This window comes from Paralichthys olivaceus, chromosome 8, assembly GCF_024713975.1.
Source record: "Paralichthys olivaceus isolate ysfri-2021 chromosome 8, ASM2471397v2, whole genome shotgun sequence".
Lineage (NCBI taxonomy): Eukaryota > Metazoa > Chordata > Actinopteri > Pleuronectiformes > Paralichthyidae > Paralichthys > Paralichthys olivaceus.
The window spans coordinates 8,660,621-8,681,223 of NC_091100.1; the positions used below are offsets into that span (position 1 = coordinate 8,660,621).

The 20,603-nt window shown below is 42.8% G+C and overlaps 1 protein-coding gene and 1 long non-coding RNA gene across 9 annotated transcripts in view; one reads left to right on the plus strand and one right to left on the minus strand.

Moving 5' to 3' along the window:
* Positions 1-15,617, plus strand: part of bnc2 (basonuclin zinc finger protein 2) — a 155,652-nt gene extending 140,035 nt beyond the window's left edge. For 3 of the 4 annotated variants that reach the window (XM_069530264.1, XM_069530265.1, XM_069530266.1), the window contains 2 exons: positions 997-3,395; positions 9,957-15,617. In XM_069530264.1, the coding sequence (XP_069386365.1) occupies positions 997-3,395; positions 9,957-10,779 (3,222 nt within the window). In that variant the 3' untranslated portion in view covers positions 10,780-15,617. Of the gene's footprint in view, positions 1-996; positions 3,396-8,849; positions 8,924-9,956 lie in introns of all 4 variants that reach the window. The other variant, XM_069530267.1, reaches the window with a different exon arrangement.
* LOC138411165 (uncharacterized) overlaps positions 1-20,603 on the minus strand; it is a 136,473-nt gene that overhangs the window by 47,387 nt on the left and 68,483 nt on the right. The window contains exon 4 of one of the 5 annotated variants that reach the window (XR_011243811.1): positions 3,402-6,179. The exons of the other annotated variants lie outside the window; for them this stretch is intronic. This is a non-coding gene — a long non-coding RNA (uncharacterized lncRNA). Of the gene's footprint in view, positions 1-3,401; positions 6,180-20,603 lie in introns of those variants that run through there. 5 annotated transcript variants of the gene reach the window in all.

Below are 20,603 nucleotides of genomic sequence, written 5' to 3' on the forward strand. Positions count from 1 at the left end.
GTGGCAGTTACTGTTTGAGTATGATTTTGTGAAGATTTCTGTCATCAGTGCTATGAAGCAGGAAAAGATGTGGGTTCATACACAATGACAAACATTGAATGCAGTAGCTCAACCACAAAGTCAATTTTCAGGATCTGCCAAGATTATATTCCCAGAATCCTTGGCTATCCCTTGATGTTTGACAATGTTCATATTTTCAAGCCTTTTATTGCAAATCCACGAAAGGCTAGCCAAGTAAAGTGCTCTATTTGAAAAAATGCAGAAGTCCCATTGGAAAAGTTCTGCCAGGTGTTGCCATAAAATATCTTTTGTTAATATTTGTTGTTTTAGATTTGTGCCACTGTCAACGAAAAATGCATCATTAGTCGAGGATGCAGTAAATGACGTGGTCATGCATTTGCTGTATTTCAGCATTAATAGTTATGTGAAACTGTTTGCTTATTGACATATGACATGATTAGTACTTCAGGTTACACAAGTTGTACATCCTGAAAACCCCACTAACATACAGTGAATAATGATAAATATTCAGTCTTGCATAAACATTTTTTATCTTTGAATTACCAAAGCCATACAGATAAAAATCCTTTTTGGGGGGTTTGGCATGTTCAAAGGGAGTAACCAGCAGTAGTGTGTGTCTTTTACAAATTGTAGTCTCAGACATATTTCTGTTAATAGAACAACCTCAGTGATTCTTATTTGTTTACTTGGGACTCAATTAAACTCCTGCACACGCACATCATTGTATGATAAATGATCACATTTTCAGAGCAGACTTATAAAAAAAAAAGGTAGATGTGAAAGAGAAGGGGAGTGGTATTTGACAAAGCTCTCTTCGTTACATGTCGCTCTAGGGGCTTCTGAATTTCATGAGCAGAAAAGCTTGCCCTTACAAACTAACCCCTGCTCTATCCTTTTCTTTGACCACACTGATTATGCACAATCAATAATGGTTTGTGTTTCTGTCTTCTCTCTTCTCTCTTGTGGGGCATCTAGGATGCTGCAGGCAAGGTGCTAGACCGCTGGTCCATCATGTCCCGAGAAGAAGAGATCATCACCCTGCAGCAGTTCCTGCGCTTTGGTGAGACCAAATCCATTGTGGAGCTGATGGCCATTCAGGAGAAGGAAGGTCAAGCAGTAACAGTTCCCTCTTCCAAGACAGACTCCGGTATTAGGACGTTCATTGAAAGCAACAACAGGACCCGCAGCCCTGGACTTCTGACGCATCTGGAAAACAGCAGCCCATCGAGCATTCACCATTTTGAGAATATCCCCAATAGCTTAGCCTTCCTCCTGCCCTTCCAATACATTAACCCAGTTTCTGCTCCAATGCTTGGTTTGCCGCCAAATGGCCTGCCTATGGAACAATCTGCCCTCCGGCTCAGGGAGCCCAGCCTGCCAAATCAAGGTGAACAGGTAGAGAGCAGTGAGTCAGAAGTGTCCCTGTCACCCTTCCGCTCAGGCCAGAGCCCAAGCCGTGGAGCCCTGGGAGCCCTTAACAACAACATTGAACCCAAGACAGAGCCCAACAACAGGGCATCACCCATCTCGCCAACCCCTTCCACCCAGCAAGCTCAACAACAGCAGCAACAACAGACACAGCTCCAGCAGCAACAGGGTCAACAGCAGTCCCAAAATCAATCTCAGCAGTCCAATAGCTTGAGTGACCATCACGTCCACCACCACTTTGTAAAGGACGAGCATTCTAAAACAATCACCCATTCTTCTTTTTCCTCAAAGATGCATCGCATGCGCCGCATGGGATCCACTTCACGCAAGGGTCGTGTGTGCTGCAATTCTTGCGGCAAAACCTTTTATGACAAAGGCACACTTAAGATTCACTATAATGCTGTACACTTGAAGATTAAACACCGTTGCACCATTGAGGGTTGTAATATGGTCTTCAGCTCACTTCGCAGCCGTAATCGTCACAGTGCCAATCCCAACCCAAGGCTACACATGCCAATGCTGCGCAATAACCGTGACAAGGACCTCATTCGTGCCAATTCAACCCCCGGTACACCTGTTATCTCAAGCACTAAGAATGGTGGCTTCACACTCACCAGCCCTGGAAGGCCACCACTGGGCTTCACTACCCCACCAGTAGACCCTATGCTTCAGTCACCTCTGCAAAGTCCACTGGTGTTTCCCTCGTTGAAGTCAGTTCAACCAGTCCAGCCAGTGCCCCCATTCTACCGTACACTGTTGTCCCCAGCAGACCTTGTCAGTCCTCCAGTTTCACTGCCCACAAGCCCCATCCTGCCCACTGCCACTAATAGTACCACCCTGATGGACCAGCAGATACTGGCTGCAGCTGTGGCTTCACATAATAATGTTCATATGTCAGAGGCAGGACCTATGTCCCACCGCTTACCTACACCTACTGCCAATAATGACCTCACCAGTGGCATCAGTGACCCCACACCCAAAAAGAAGCCTCGTAAATCTAGCATGCCAGTAAAGATTGAGAAGGAGGTGATTGATGTGGCTGATGAATACGAGGACAAAGATGAAGATGATGAAGATAACATTCACCAAAATCACCACCATCACCAGTCATCACTTCTTCACAACAATATCAAAATCAATGGAAATTGTAACAGCCACAATAGTGGCAGTGGTAATGGAAATCACAGTGGTGGTAGTGGGCAGCAATCCCCTTCTCAGGATGAGATGAGCCCTGGGTTAGCTCTGAGAGGCATGATGAGACAGAGTGAAGATGAATGCCGGGAAGGGACTCGTAGTGACAGTAGGGGAGGTAATGATCTTCGAGGCTCTGGGGAATTACGTTGCATGGACAGCTTCACCTCTGAAGACCAGGACCATGAGAGAGACTTTGAGAATGAATCTGAAAACTCTGATTCCAAGATGTTCTACCGGGATGAGCTCATGGATGTGGATGAACATCAAAAACACAGCAGGGGTGGAAGAGGTCTGGACAAGGAACAGGATCATGAGGGTAATGAAGAAGCTCATTTGAGAAAGGAAATGGAAGGCAAGGGCCATTCATCACCCTCTCCTCATCACCACCCTATTAAGATCAAGGAAGAACTCAATGATCCAACCTATGACATGTTCTGCATGGGCCAGTATGGCATTTACAATGGAGGCATGGCAGCGGCTGCTGCCGCTGCTGCGAGTATGGCTGCCCTACATGAGAGCTTCATCTCCTCGATGGGCTATGGTGCCAGTCCACCCAAATTCCTTTCTTCTCAATCACCAGAGGGAGATCCATGCTCAAGTCCTGACCCCAAGATCTGCTATGTGTGTAAGAAGACTTTCAAGAGCTCCTACAGCATGAAACTGCACTACAAGAATGTGCACCTCAAAGAGATGCATGTGTGCACTGTGGCTGGCTGCAATGCCGCTTTCCCTTCCCGGCGGAGCAGAGACAGGTTAGTGCTCCCTATTCCTGTGTAAACTATCCCTTTTAATGTAATTGAAATAGTTGCAGGTAGGTTCTAAGGAAATATTTAATTCTGTCTTTATTTTTTAATATGATTTAAAAACTGCCACAACATAACTCTACAGAGTATATGTTCTATAAAAGCCTTGTGAAATGTTACATATTGGCATTTTTTTGGGAGACCAATGTCTTTCTATTGAAAAAAACAAGATTTAACTGCAGTATATCATTACTGTATCACATTTACCTACTGAGCTTTAACATCTGTTAGCTAATGGAACACTGAAAAATGAATTCAGGGACATCTGCTGCTTGTCAAGTCAAAGTTCAGAAGATTAGGGTGTCAGGATCAGAAACACATACACACACATTCATACAAGTACTATGCCGTACCCATAAACCCTCCAGCAGCAGTGTGTTGTTTACCTGCCCTCACTACCTCACCTTGTCACAGGGAGGTGAAGGCGCATATATTAACATAGACAGCAGTTTGTCAAACCACTGCATTTATTAGCGCATTAGGAGGTGAGGCTAGCCATGCTCACCTGGGCTTGTTAGCACATATCAGTTCCACACACTCACTCTGCAGAATATATATACTGCAGCTGCACTGGCCCCAGGTTCATGCTATAATTCAAGCTAAAGGTACATTCACATCTCTAGTGTCCTGGGGTAGTTCAGGAATTACATTTGTTTTGTTTATTGCATAATGGGAGGGGCTTATTAGAGTTAAATTAATCAATGTATAGTTGGTCACACAGAAAATCATATTCCCAGTCATCGAAACAATTAAGTGTAACAAATACCTTGCATGCTTTCAATCTTTATCTTTTAAACAAAACTCTGCTGCTCAACATAACAGTCTCATTCTTTCTGTTCTTTACTGCGTATAGATGAAAAAATGAGACATTAATTTTAGTTAAGGTCAAGTAACAAATCTTGTCAGACAGAGCTTTATATTTTTCCGTGTTTTGTCACACCAACCCAGTGGTTCCGCCCCCCTTCCACCACTGCTAACTCCCTCCTCCTAAACTTGCTGCTCCTTCTCCACCCCAAGCCTTTTAATGCATTTGTTATTCCTGTGGCATCTGTTCCTACCGATGTTTGTTCATTAGCAGCATGTAAATAGAGCAGGTGATTCTGGGACTCTATTAGAATGCATGTGGGAGGGGAAAGGGGGGGGAGAAGAACAGGTGACAACTTTGCGTTTGTGAAGGTGCAACCCTGCTGCTCAACTGATGCAGCTGTGCCGACAGCCGCAAACTGGCAAGTGTTTATTTTAGCATCCACTGCCTCAGTTGTACTGTGCTGCCACCAGTAATTTTTGTTAGTTCCCTTCTTCAGAAATAGAGAATGCCTGAGGCATGACTGGCCTGCTGTGTAACACGTGTAACACATGCACACACACACATCACTCACACACACACAAATAGGGGATATGTACAAATAGATAAGAAAAGAAAAAGATTTGTTTTAAAATAAATCCAGTAGAAAAAAGGAGAGTCCCTTAGAGTTTTGCAATAGAGGAAAAACTTGAGACTAATTCACCGAATAAAAGTGCCAACAGTAATTAGCAGACAGTACAGAGTGAATGATTTAGTCCTTTCAAACTTGAATCAGCTTTCATAGAAAATATAATTGTAAGGAAAGATGAGGGAAAAGGGTGCAGAGGGGAAGGTGCACTTTCACAAATATGCAGCCAGGTATTTGGTATCAAAGCCAAGGTTTAGTGGTCTGCTGTAGACAGACACACTGGGCTCACAGATTAGAAGACTCTGCACAGAAATAAGGGAAACGTCAACACAACTCTTCATATGCTCTCTCTCCTCATGTGTCACTTTGAATGTGTTTGTGTGTGATAGAGTTTTACTCCACTATGAGCAACAACACTACATAAATGCCTTTTAAACACAAAAGGTGACAGAAATAACTTTGTAGTGATGAGGGACAATTGTGAACCTAAAGTATTAATATATCTTTGAGCCAGGGGTGTACTGTATAGCTCTGAGTGGGTGAGACCTAAGCACACTATTGTTTCCATACTTTTTCTGTGGGGGATGAATTCCTGATAGCATATGGGACATATTACTCCGCCGCTGGTTCAAACGAGAAACAAAACAACAGAAGAGGGGCATTGCATAGCTGAAGGAATCCTGGGGCTTTGAGACTAGTCAATACACAAGCCGGGCTCTCATCAAATCTGTCCCTGGATAATCCTCTAATGATATAATGCATGTTCGAGTGTAATGGTAGCAATAAAAAGGGAAAATAATTTGGTTGTTTTCATGAGAGCATTTACTCTGATAAGATTAAGAAACTGCGCGTAGAAAGAGATTTGAACACAATATTTTTAAATGTTTATTACTAGTAAATTAGATCAAGTCAAATTCTGTCTCCTAATATGATTTTTTTGTCAACAGTAATAGGAGTAACAATTAATAAGCAGCTCTGCAGTGTTTCACCTCAGACACAACATTTAATACTCAAACTAAAATAATAAAAATAAAACAAATATTAGAAAAATAATTTTAATTTTAATAAGAGAAGGGTACAGCAGTTGTTATTTAGTCTCGTTTTCACAGCTGAATAATATATGCTTCTAAAGTAGCATTATAATATGCGGTCCTTCCTGGCTTCTTCTTCTCAATACCTTCCAAACAGCTGTTGACATCCAGCAACAGTCTTAAGTATCTCGCATATCTGATTAGCCCATTGACCGAGTGAAAAGCCAAAGGCACGTAAACACACCATCAGACAGCAGGATCAAAAGCTCCTGTATCAAAGTGAAGAAGAAAAAGTAGAAGTCATTTGAACTACAGAGAGAAACAACAGACATCATGAAATTGTCAGGGTAGGACACTGGAAATACACTAGCATTGAAAAAGTGTCAGAACTATTTGTTTAGTTTGAATTCCTGCCCTATTTATTTTACACTGCAAGACTGTACACGGCTTACACACACATTCAGGAAACGATAATTCATCGTGCCCTTGAGCAAGCATGTAATGTGTGTGTTTTTGAGTGTAAAACAGAGTGCGACATAAGTGTGTGTGTATGTGGTTTTACAGTGGGGTGTTTTATCCCAGCCTCCCGGCTGCCTGCAGCACGGAGGTAAATGATTGCATATTTATTGTGGGGAGCGAGCAGCGTCGGCTGAAGTGTTAAAGAAGGTGCATGATTAACTGCTGGAAAGGTGCACATACCAGTAATCATGACCATTATTAGCCTCGTTAATAATATTTTCTAACCTGGTGACAAGCTTAGCCTTACTTATCTCACTTTCATCAACCTGCCCTGCTTTCTTTTTTTTGACCTTCACTCCAGCATATAACTTGCTCCTTCTACGTCGCTACAGCAAGTCGGTGTCCTCCCTTCCCCACATTCCCATGGTGCAGCAGTGCGCAGCCCGTCGTCCCCGCATGGGCCACTGCAAACGGGGAGTGAAGGTTAATTATGTTGGAGAGACTCTTTCCTCCCTTCTCCTTTCTCTCTCCGTCTCCCTCCGTGTCCCTCGGTCCCCACTCGGCGTGTAGGCCCGGCTCCGCTGCTCCGCAATCAGCTCTCTGTTTGTCTCTTATAAACAAAGGGCGTGCTGCGTTTAGAGAGAATATGTAAGCGAAAGCCACTTACCCTCATTAAAATATCTGCTGATTAAAAGATGGAAACTTTTTTTTATTACACCCCTTTGGTTTATCATTGAATACATACATCCCTGTGATGTATTTTGTGGAGAATAAAAGGGAATTATTTCACTCTTAGTTAAATAACAGAGACACCCACACAAGCACATTGTAATCAATAGGCTTTTCAAATCATAATCATAATAATGTTTTCACAGTTGAATGTATATTTAATGTGTATCCACTCTTTTATATTGTAGCTTATGCTGCGAATAGACTGAAAAAATGCAAAGGAGATGTAACAGTGGCAGAGAGTGATAAATGTTACTAAAACTCTTGTCCTCCCACATGCACCCAAAACCTCATCACAGACCCCAAATGACAGGAAAGACAAAGAACCACAGGTGTCAGTTTAATACCACTCAGCTCTCCATCTCATTTACGCATTATGAGTCATTTAGACGACATGCGCGCACGTATACGCACACATACACACACTGACACAACAACAAGGGCAAGGGCCATCAGATGATTAACGCCAGTTGGGACAGGCACACACTCGCTCTGCCTCCTCTGCACAGTCAAAAATGGGCTCTCAGGAGGCCTCCCCCATCTTTTGGGCGAAGATGAGACTGTCAAATTGGTTTGCCAGCCATATTACTGGCCAACAGGGAGGAAGAGATGGGAGTGGGGGGGCTAAGGAGTTGGGTTTGGAGGAGGAAAGATGGAACGTTCTGAGGTGGAGGGATGGAGGTGAAGGGACAGAGGGAAATGGGGCAGAAAGTCTAAATCTGATAAATGAAGGGATAAATGCATTACAGCCTATGTGTGTAGATTCAGCTGAGTTATTCTGATTCTTCTGGGCAAGGCAGCATGGCCAACACTAAACAATGTTTGTGCAAATAATCATGAACTGGATTCTTTCTCTCCTCCTCAGCCTTAATAATTTTAAATGGTTACAAATTACATGTATTTTATTTTCATATATATCTGTTAAATGCATAAAGATTCCCGTGGTAATTGTGAATATTTCTTTAATTTAGATATTGTTGTAATTTTCTGACCATGTGATGTGAATTTTAAGTATTTAGACTGGCTACAGTAGCTCTAGCGCAGACTACTTACTGCATGATGTTTAGCATGTTTGACTTTAATATCTTTAAAATCCGAGATATAGCAATGGTTAAATTAGAGCTTATTAGCAGTGAGAAGGTGTTGTTTTAGAGATGGAGACATGTTGCAAAGGACCTGCCTACTTGAGCATCATCAACAGCATCCTGCACGTAAAGTTTAACACAGCAAATCTATGACCCCTTCCTCACATCAAAACCAGTTAGCTGCATGGTGTCCCTACAGAAATTATAATTTTTTTATATATTGATCCCCAACTTTCCTGGACATTCTTAAAGCACTCTGGCCTCTCACATCCAAGTGTCCACATATGTATTTGACTAGACAAGGATACAGGCTCAGCGCCCGAGACATTGAATCATGACTCCCATACTCCAGCCATAAGCCAACACCATATGGGTGCAACTGTACTATCAAAGGATAAAAAAAGAACAAAGGATTTATATAGTCTTTTTGATCGAAGTCCTGCTAGATGGAGGTAGTATATTTTTCACACACACACACACACACACACACACACACAAAAAGACACAAGCACATGCAAACACACACACATCCAGTGACAGCCATAGCCAATCGATTTGCCACGCTCCCCCTCTCCTCAATGCTGACAATGCTCGAGTGGACTGGCTCCTGGTTGCTTGGTTCACAGAAAAGGGTCCCTCAAATGAATGTATTTTTACCTCTTGCAGGACAATGTCGGATAGGGAAGTAAATAATTAAAGGAAAGGGACCCTTTTTGACTGCATCAACCCTGCCACTGCTGGTAAGCTCTACTATCCATTGTGACTCCATCTTTGCCCGTCCTGCTAAGGATGATCCCCCCCTTTTTTTGTTTTGATTTTTTTTTTTCACACGTGCCCTCCCTGCATGGAAACCCTTCACATTAAAAAGGCACTGAGTGTTTGCATATTTTCTTATTTAAGTGCTGACCTGATATTCGGGAAGTGGGCCTTGTGTATGTCTTATCTGAAACTGGTCATAGTTGCTTAAGTTTCCTTTCTGTGTTTTGTTGTGACATTGTGTGCCGTGGGTCCCCCCCCCCTTTTTTCTTAGTCCAACTTGGCAACTGTGAAATTGGAGAATAAAAGCATTGCATTTGATTTTTCAAGCCCATTTTGCCCCAGCATCCTTTAGCATGGCTTTGTGTGCTAACTAAAATCCTCACTAATTGTAGCCTGGCTTAAGCATGGCACTTGTTACTGACTTTCTTTCATCAGCTGCAGCACATTGTGTGATATAGTTTGCTTTGTGTTTGGGAAAAAATGACCATCTTAATTAAATCCAGAGCTACATAAAGACATGTTCACTGAGGTGCTCGATTAAGCCACCTCCAATAGGGAGCGAATGCGATAATGCTGTCAGGGCCTAGTGCTAATATGCTATCCAGTTCCCCTCGATTATCACATTACCACAGCTCGAATCAATTGATAAACTCCCATTCAATATGGTGGAGTATTTAATTGAGTCAGAGTCTATTGGATTTGAGGGCTGTGCAGTGCAGACATGCTGACAGCAGTAAACACTAGCAGGGTGCTCTCTCTCTCTCTCCCTCTTTCTCTCTCTCTGTGCAATGTTAGTCCTCATTTCTACGGAGAGTTGCAGGGTGGATTTCTCTCTCTGTGTACCTCCACTGAAAGTAAGAATAATTGCATATGTAGTGGTTCCTAGATATATAATCTTCATAGCCTGGTGCCATTTCAGAAGAGGAGAAGTTTGGATTTCATCACTGTGACTACTTTTACTCTATAACAGTTTTCGTATACTGATCTAGAAATGTTTATGTTTACCCACATTAGGCACAGCTCCAACATCAACCTGCACCGCAAACTGCTGACCAAAGAGCTGGACGACATTGTCCTGGACCCCCAACTCACGCCACTGCCCAAGGACCTGCGAGCTGAGCTACTGGCCAAGATCTACACCGGTCATCACATGGGCTTGGACCCTATGGCTGGGATGGGCATCGGAGGCGGCAGCCTTGGACACACCGGCCTGAACCACGATGCCCGTTCCCCCATGAGCAATGAGTATTTCCACCACCCTCTCAGCCACAACCTCAAAAATCACCACACCAACGGCTTCTCCCAGAGCCAGCAAGATGACTACATGGTGCTGGACCTGAGCACCACATCAAGTGTTCAATCCAGCAGCAGTGTCCACTCCTCACACGAGTCAGATGAGGGCAGCGATGAAGGCATCCTACTTGACGATCTGGAGGAGGAGGATGGAGAAGAGGATGAGGAGGAGGGTAACAGCGAGGGAGAGGACTGCTCCCAGCGTGCCGAGAGGCGAGCTGAAAGAGGGCAGCGGAACGAGACTGGAGAACTTAGAGGAGAAGGACATGGTGAGGGGTTGGAACCTCCCTCCTCACCATTCCTCCTTTCGTCCACGGGGGGCAGTAATAGTGGCGGCAGTGGGATCCTCTGCAACATCTGCCACAAAATGTACAGCAACAAAGGGACCCTGCGTGTGCACTACAAGACTGTGCACTTGCGAGAGATGCACAAGTGCAAAATTCCTGGTTGCAACATGGTGTTCAGCTCAGTGCGCAGTCGCAATCGACACTCTCAGAACCCCAACCTCCATAAAAACATGCCCTTCTCTACAATAATAGACTAAATAATGACTTTCTACTCTACCCTCCTGTCAGTATGCCCGCTCCTCCCGTCGTTCCTCATCCTTATTCCTCCTCAAATTAGCTTTTAACCCCAGCCCAGGGCCATCAAATACAAGATAAGTGCTTGTGTTCCTCCTGCCCACCCTCTGCAAGTCATTGCAAGACATTTGTATGTCCCTCTATAAAATTCATTGACTCTAAATACAGTTTATTATTTTGAACTTTGACTTTACCTTCTTTGGAAGAACAGAATGATACTCTTGAGTACGGAGTTTGCTTTATAACAAAACTCCAAACTTGTTTTCATAACCCCCCCCCCCCCCCATCTTTCCTTGCATACCTCTCCCAACTTTGTTTTCATGTCCGTCTCCAAAGAATCTATTCAAACTCTTATTTGTGACTTTGCCTGCAGAAATAATAGTACTGAGAAAAAAAAAAAGAAAATCTTCTCGTTGTATTTGTGTAATGATAGCTTTTAAATGAACCCCTTACAAAAGCATGACAGCTTCATTTGTAAATAATGTCCCAAGAGGCTTTTGGTGTAAAAGAGTTGTGTTGATGGTTGTTTGCTCTTTTTTTTCTCTCTCTCAATCCTTATGGTTTTATGTTACAGTCCAGTACAATACTTCCAGCTATAGGCAAGAAAGAGGTAGCATCTTACTAGCTTGATTCATTTATGTTAGCTTCAAAGATATGTTTTAAACTGAGTCCTAGGAAAAAAAGAATATCACGTGACTTGCTTTATCTACTTGTTAGGTATTCAGAGGTTGCCGGCATGCTTTTTTAGGCTCCTACACTGATATCATTCTCTGTATTTCTATTGATTTTCTTTTTTTTGTCTGTTTATGTTTATGAGCTTTAGTATACTAATTCAGTTTTTGCACTTTGCATCTATACAAGGGGATGTGTAATATTATTATAATGAGGAGTTTTTGCAATGGTGAGTTAGGTGTTGTTTGGGGTCATCGGCGGCTACAGTGCCAAGGGAAATGACAGTACCTTCAACATACTTGTGCCAGTACAGTTTTTGCACGTTCTCAGTTTCGAAACATACTTTCACAACATAAAATCTTCCCCTGAACAAAGGCTGAGATCTTCCCCTATCTCTAAAAATACGTATTCAGAAGGTGTCTCCAAAGTGTCTTGCTTCAAAACTAATCCAGGTGTGACTGAAAATGAACTGCTGTTTCACAAACACAAAGTAAATACTGATAAAGCCTCCTCCTCTTTATTTTTAAGGAGACATTGTGTGCGGTTGCCAGTTATGATCACAACACTTAACTTCAGTGGTTTAGTGAGGTAATCTGTATAAAGCATGACCTTTTTGTGAAATTATTAACGTTAGAAAAGCAAGAGCTCACATTAGTTATCACAAAAGGCATCTTAATAAAATATGACTGTCCCGTAAATTTAAAAAATAGAGATAAAAAGATGAAATAGTCCTTCAACTGTGACCAAAACTAAAGTGTTTGCTTTAGAAAATATGTTTCATTGTGACATTGTACTTAAATCATGCCCCATTGGATTAATATGATGCACTTGAGTCTTAAATCTTTTTGCTGTGATATTTTTGGTATCGGTTTCCATTTCTGAGTGTTGGCTTCAAATGTGCTATATGAAAAATGTCGCCATTTTCCCAGCTGCTTGGTTGCAGCGGTTTTTAACATGTCCATGACTGTCTTACGGTACAAATATTTCCAGTAACTGGGCAAAGTAGCCAAGGGAAGGGGTATTTATTGGTGGGTGATGTATGTTCATGGAGATGTTTTTGTCCAGTATGAAAATATTTTTTGTAAAAAGACAAAAAAATTGAGATTGTTCATCAGTTTGATTTGTTTATCAATGTATTAGCAATGCCATGTGTTACTATACAACAAGACCTTCTCTTACTTGACTGGTGCTACACACAGGAGGGACAAATATGCAGTGTTATGTCGCGTGCTGTACAGTATTCACAACATCTTACATCCATAACAGTGTTGAGCTCCATTTGTTTTGTATTTAAGCCGTTCTGCCACAGACATGACCAATTCTAGTGAAATATTTCATCAATATTTTTTTTTTCCAAAGACTCCACGCATATGACACATGCAGTCTCCAGCCAACACCTCTCAGAGAGAAAGAGAGCGAGACAGAGCGCTGTGGCTGATGGAAAGGTTGCAGAGGTGGAAGGCTGACTAGGGAGGAAAGGATGACAGCAACCATCATTAAAAATGTGCCGCTTCTCCGTTACCTGCAGGCGTGTCCCTGCCATTCCAGCTTCTTCTGTCTAATATCTCACTTGTCACTTCGTTACACTGCCAGGCGAAAAGGTTGCTGACATGACTGTGACACTGACAGAGAGAGAAAAAAAAGAGGACAGAGTGCGCGCCCTGAACAATTCAATTAGACTCATTCGACTTGGTTGAATTCATCTATTCATTTCATACATGTGCTTATTCTTAGTCAGGGTCGCCGTGTAATCCAATTCAGTTCCTCTCTCTCATTCTGTTTTTCTCTTTGTCTGTCAGAGCACAGTCATTCAACAAACGCCTTACCCATTTCTTCAAGCCGCCACTCACTTACCACCTCCACACCCCACAGCGCAGGTCCTACAGGGACACACACTAATAGTGTATGCTTAAGTTCACCGGACGGCCATGGCATAGGAAAAAGGGATGGGTAATTGCCTGTTTATCCCAAGTGAAGGGAAAATTGAGTACAGGAACCCCTGCCTTCTCCCAGGAGTGGGTTTCACCGAGGCGCTTGCTGCCTCATTCACTCATTCGATCCCCCCGGCCCTCGCTCTGGCAGATATAAAAAACTGCTTCTCCAGGAACCCTGCTGACAGCTGTCTCTCCAACACACAACCATACAAACACACACATGCGCACGGAGAGAGGAGAGTGGCACACAAATACTTCCTGCGTACAGGCCGGAGGGACGACAAGGACTAGATGACTTGTTAACCTCTAGTGATGGAAGGGACAGGGTCAGAGTGAAAACACCACAGTAGATGAACTGCTCCATTTTCCATGATGGAGAGTCATGGAAAGCAGGAAATCATTATTATCATTTCATTATAAATATTCCGACATGCTTAAGCTAATACTTTCAGACATTCTACCGGTAGAAGACAAAGATTAAATTAAACTAATAATGAGGCTGACAAAATCACAGACTGAATTGAAGTCTCTAGAAATGAGAGCAGTACATATCCAACATATTCAAAATAATTTTAATATAAATGTGCTGCATCCAATGAGCTCTGTACACTTTTTAATCTGAGATAGAAAAACAAGTTTTCTGACTTTATTTTTTTCACATTCCTCATGTCCAATTCTTTGCTACCCATTTCTCAAGCAGCAGCTGCAGTGCATGACCTCTCTAGCTGTGTACTTGTGTGTACTAGACAGAAGGCTGAATATCATGGCAGAGATTCCCTTACAACACCCTTCTCCAGCCCCTTACGGGCTCCCTCTGTGTCTTGCATGGCGCTGGTCATGCCAGCAGAGCTCAGAGCTGAGAGATGCTGGAAACGGAGCTGAGAAAACACACAAACAACCGTCCCGCATAGCCAGGGAGACTGACGGCGAAGACAGTGAGAGGAGGGAGAGATGAAGGGAAAAGGCATTGGGCGTAGGAAGTGGTCTGGCTGAAGCCTCGCAGCAGTCACTTAACTAGGCAGGGGAGAAAAAGAGAGGACCACAGGGAGAGAAGAGAGCAAGGGAGCAGCAGGGCCAGGACTCCCCAGGACTCATCACCAGCTTCTTCTTGATTGCCTGCCGGAGAGCGAACGAGCCGCCCCTCGGATTTCCACCCCTCTCCCCTACACTCTGTCTCCTCTGAGAAATGAGCACCAATTTCCGCCACTCCTTCGAGAAAGCCCCCAATCCAATCTTTGTGTTTCTTACTTCTCCAGCCACATGGGCCCAGGTGCACTCTGCTACCTAGTGACCGGGCCATGAGACGGCAAGACCAGGTCACTTAGAGCGCCTCATTGGCCCAGACTACAGAAGTGAATCTTTAATATTTGATTAGAAGAGCGTCAGGCATCAATTATTCTGTATCGCACACGGAGGGAGAGGGAGATGGAGCGGCTGACCTGTTAATCACTGTCCGTTTTGTTCACATCACTGAGTGTGAGAGGCGACACGTGACACAAAGTGGGATTCAAATGTTTGATGGGACACCATGAGAAATATGCAGATAGGAGGTAAATAGTGTGTATAGATGCTTCAGTCTCGTAAAAAAAAATACCCTCATTAATTTGAACTGGAACCTGTGAAATGTCAGTGATCCTGAAAAAAAATACTGTAAATTCATGAAATGTTTTCCGTTGTGCCAATCATATTTTACAGTCTTAAACTATAAATAAGCTTGAAGAACCGGTGAATTTAGATTTTTTGTTTTTCTTTTCTTTCCATTTGTGTTTTTGCGTATCCAATACATTTGTGTCTGTGTCTTAAAAAGCCTTTGTTGTGGCACTGGCACTCGACAGCGTTGCATGGCTACATGGTCGCACTGCGGAGAACAAACACAGCAGAGGAGCTTGTATCACTTTGGTGTCAAAATGGTGATTTGGAAGCCACATGAATACTGTACGTTACCTAAACAGGTGTTTCCCATTTGCAGACAGGGGGAAAAAATGTCCTCTTTTTAAAAAGACTCTTTTCTTTGTTTTTCTTTCCTTTTTGCCTTTCCTGTATTTGTTTCTGTATCATAACTGTCTTTGGTTTTTGCATAAAATGCATAAGGGTTTTGGGATGTAAATGGAATTTTATTCATATTTTGTCCAAATACCTCTTGTAATTTGTATCAGAATTCTTGTACAATTTTTATATTAAAGATTTATCAGTCACTGGCATCTTGTTCTCATATTTCATTCTAACCTGGACTTCACAAATAATCCCTAAATTGTGTTGTCGTAAAAATGTTGTGAAAGTGAAGTAGCTTGAATTCTATAATGTAGAAAAAACAGAACCGATGTGTCAATCAAGCCATTTAAGACAGTGATCTCAGCAGGTTTTACTGGGCTCTTTAATTACCCTGTGATAAAAACCAGTGGGGAAAAGGCTATCTTGACCAATCAGTGGACGATAAGATTAAGAGAGTTATTAAATGATGTATTGGCATGAGAAGAAGGCGTACCTGGTTTTAGCAAATTAGTAAGATGGTCACTGAAGGGGGGAAACAAAGGACATACACCTTTGTCTTATCATAAGCGTAAATTAAATTAAACAGCTATATTTTCTTTGGTGATAATTAAAACTGAATGTATCCTTTAAAAAAAAAGTAGGAACAAAATATATTGACAATCAGAAATTAAGATTTTTTTTATTCCCCTAAATACACTTTGGGTTCTAGCAAATCATATTTTTTTTAATTGTTGAATACTTATGTAAAATGATGAATATTACATGCATCCTTTAAAGAAAAACATACTTTCACCTTGGAGCAACGATGTGACACGGACGACAGACACTGACAACACCACAGACAAATGTGGGGTCATTCCACAAAAAGCGACCTGCGCTGACATCATTTGCTGTGACTGCGGGTAAAATTACAAATTGATATGAGCTCCAGCAGGGATGTCATGCTTGCTCTGGTAACCAACGGGAACATAACGCCGCCGCCGCCTCCTCCCTCCTCTCTGAGAAAGTGAAGCAGTGACACACAAAGGCCTTATTGACCTTGAATCAGACACCATTCCTCTTTGTCACACACCAGTTCCTTGATCCCCTGTCATTGTTGATAACAGCAGAACACACACACACACGCACTTCAGAATAATAGCACTGCATGGTATTGATTATATGCAGGCCCGGTAAGAGATACTCCCCCACTTCTACCAGATATCCTCCGCCACTCATCCTAAACACATACACACCCCCTTTATTCCTTGGTGACAATCTCCGACCGAGGAGGGAGGGCGATGTCCGACATCAGGCTGACCCCCCCCCCCGCTACATAACTGAGCATGTTGACGTTGACGGCAGGCCATCGATTGGCCTGACAAACACTCTGGCCCTCCGCTGACCTTTGAAAGGCAGAGTCCTTTTGCTGTGGGAGAATACGTACATGCAGAGCGAGAGGAAAAGAGGGAGGGGTGCTGTTGTTTATCTGAACTGGAGAGGCCGGAGAAGTTGACAGGGCAAAGACGTTCATCAGCTCATCTGTCCTTCTGTCTGTCCTCTATATTAATCATTTATTTGCTGTAAAACCATTTAAGAGTCTGCTTCTGTCAATGGTTCTTCCTTAAAAATAGATTTTAAAGGTTATAAAATTAGTTTGCAGGTTGTGCACAGGAAGAACACACATCACAACCTCACATTCACCTTCATGTTTGCAGTATATAGGACAAATAAATAGGACGCAGCTTTCTCTCCTCGCCACAAGCAGCAGCACAACTCGAGGCATGACCACATGTTCCAGAGATTATTTTAAATAGAGTCAAATTCCAAGTCAATAGTGCCGGTATTTTGGCAAAATGTACAGTCTCCAATTCACAATACTCACGGTAACTACAATACAGAGAGAACACAAATAAAAGAGCCAACAGAAGAAGATTTAAAGTATTTGTTGTAACAGCGTAGACAGCGCGCCACCTTAGATAATTGTGAAACCACACACAGCTTATTCATATTGTCAAACTCATATTAACTTTGCCATCCAGGCAGAAGCACTGCCCGTGTGCCAAATCAGCTGCTGTCATTTTCATAGCGAGAAAAGCCACAGATATCAGATAATGTTGTTGGCTGACCATTGACAGATTGAATATACACAAGTCGCATTGTTCTTTTTCCGCAATATTTCACTCTGCAAGGTCCCTCAAATAAAACTGGAGCCAATCCCAGCTGATATTAAGGGAGACGAGGGGTGCACCCTGGACAGGTCACCAGCGTATCGCAGAGCCAACATACAGAGACAAAAAAATTAACCTGAGCCCAGTCTGCATGTCTTTGGACTGTGGGAACTTGCTGGAGTACCTGAAACTCCACACGGAAAGCAGAGGAAAACCAGAATTCGATCTGGGAACCTTCTTGCAGTGAGGCAACAGTGTTACCTGGGAAATTCAAATTCAATTCATTCAAAGATATTCTTCCTCTTTCTTACACACACACACACGCACACACATACCATCCAGCCACTGCACTGAAAGCAGAAATCAATTTTCATTGAGAACTAATTGATTGTAATTGCACAATACAATTAGAAGGTAAATGACCAGGATTTAGAGAGAAAGAGCAGAAAAGATTTTATCCCAAGGCTGCTAAATTTAAATTTGTATTTAACGTGACAATGAACAGAACCATTTCTTTCAACTTTCTGAAGAGTACAATACATAATTATATTAAAAGCTGGACTGGAGGACTGTGAGCAGAAGCACTTATGAATGTTAGTGAATGGCAGAGGAAACGTGGAATTAGAGGGAACAAAACCGATGGTGACTCCTGAATTCTTATAAAAACGTATCTGTGGTAACATGAGCCTTGGCTGGGATGGACCGCATACACGTATAAGACTTTTTACTGGGCCTTATTGATTTGGTTCTACACCAGTGAGGCCTGCAATGCTGGCTAATGCTATTGACGAGCCATCAGTCTTGTCCAGAAGTGTGGAGGCATGCAGCTCTTTTTCCAAGACCAACCAAGGAAGGAGAGAGGAAGAGGAGAAAAGAAAGAGAGGGGGAAAAACATCAATGGACAGTGATGGAGAGTAGGGAGGAGGGCGAAGATGCAAGCACAGCAGACAGACTCAGACCACTGTCCATGGTTTGGGAACACTAAATTAGAAAAAAGACAAAAGGGATGAGAGAGGGAGAAACTGTAAACAGCCATATCGATCCAACTAGTGCTGGGCAAATCAAACCATTACAGCCGGAGTCTCATGCCCCAGAGTTGAGGGAGATGGTGTGAATATCTGCACACTCTTCTAGTGAAGAAAAAAGTTTCCACCAGCATCACACTGGATCTCTTTCAGAATTGCTGGACTTACTAATTCTTCAGTCTGCTTCACCCGCTAAATAACAAGGTGGAAGTGCAGTAGGAGAGGAAGGGGTTAACTCGGAGGAGGGTGGAAGGGAGGATGAAAAAAGCCCTCTGGCAACCCAGGGACAGAGGGAACGCTGAACTCATCACAAACCCCTCTCCTGGCGTCCGCCAGCACATAATGACCCCAACAAGACGGGAATCCCTTTTAATTAAAGTGAAGGGAGATCAGTTAAGCAGATGGTTGCCGACAAATATTAGGGGAAATAGAATGTTTAATGGTCTGTGCACTTATCGCAGTCTATTTTCCACACCCAGCCCCAAACTGATAAACAGGACAGGGCCTTGTTAATCAACCTTACAACCTTTAAAGCCCAAGATAAGAGAATAATTCGGGATCTTTGTAAATTAGCTTGAGATGTGGCTAAGACTCTGGCCCCTCGCGTACTCAGGGCCAGACTGTCGAGGAGGGAGAGGAATTTCTATCAGTGTAATAGCCTTGTGCCATGGTGAAGAAGTTTGGGGGAAAGTATTTTTTTTCAGGGGATAAAGATTTTTTTTCTGGTATTTTCCTGAGTTTTTATTCCCCTTGTGGTTTGACCCTCCTGCCGCCACCCTGCTGCGCTCTTATCAGTGACACAAGAGAGTCACCCGCCTCCGTGGAAATAATCTAAACAGAGAGGCGGGGAATCGGCAGCCCCAAGCCTGTGGCCTGTGTGAGCAGGTTAACGGGCCCTCACCCCTCTGAGTCAGACACAGGTGGGGGTGGCTTGTGTTTATTTTACAGATGATGGATTGAAAAGGAAGGGATTATCGACAACAGTAGCAGCCCTGCGAGAATCGTAGCAGGTACATTTTTGCTGTAACAAGCCTTACACAGGATAAGTATTTCTAGGGATAAGATATTGCAGCTATTTCAAAAACTATGAGGCTGAGGCCTCGTGATATTAAATTGTTAAATGGATGTCTATCATCTCGTACTAAAACACTAAAAGTGTTCTCAGGATAAAGGAAGGCAACTTTTTTTAAATAATTTTTATCCAAAATACAAAACTGGTGAGCTGGGATCCCATAAACAGGATAAATGATCATGTTTGATGTTTCATTTTTAAGGCTCATTTAGGCCAAATGTTTGATATGTATACAGAAAGATGAACCGTAAGCTGTGTTTCATCCGTGTTTGTGCACGTCCTCTGAAAACTTAAAAACTGATATGAACAAAACAGACAAAACTGAGTAGTACCACCAGAAATCATGGGGGGGCAGTCTAGCCAATATTTCAAGTGAGATGCCCAGAACCAGAACTTTTTGAGGAGATACTTTATAAGTTGGTAGAAAACTACAGGCGTCTAATTCTCCACCCAGAACCAGGGACAAGCAGCCTCTGCCTGGTCTTAAGAGGTATATTATCGCAAACTCCTCCACTGTGGTCATTAGAAATTCTCAACTCTACGCTGCTCTCTCATGGATGAATTGCTTAACAACCACACAAAACGTGAAGGATGCATGGAACTATGTGGTGGGCATGCATCATTTGAAATGGACGATATATGGTTTCTCTTTTCGTTTGTTAAGGCAGCACGAATGAGCCTTTTTCTGGGACAGCTGCACTGGATACATCTTCAGTGAAAACAACACATAGTTCTCAATTTAATCAAAAATAATTCTTACTATTATTATAAAAAATGTTTGCTTTCCGCATGTTGTGACCTAACTCACTGATACAATAACTTTTACACATTCAACTTAGGAGTTACTGTCCTCAGTGACTGTCGACTTTCGGCTATAGTGCATTTTACCTTTTCTTGAATCAAAAACACATTGGCTGAACTCAGCCCCACCTCTTCCCACCT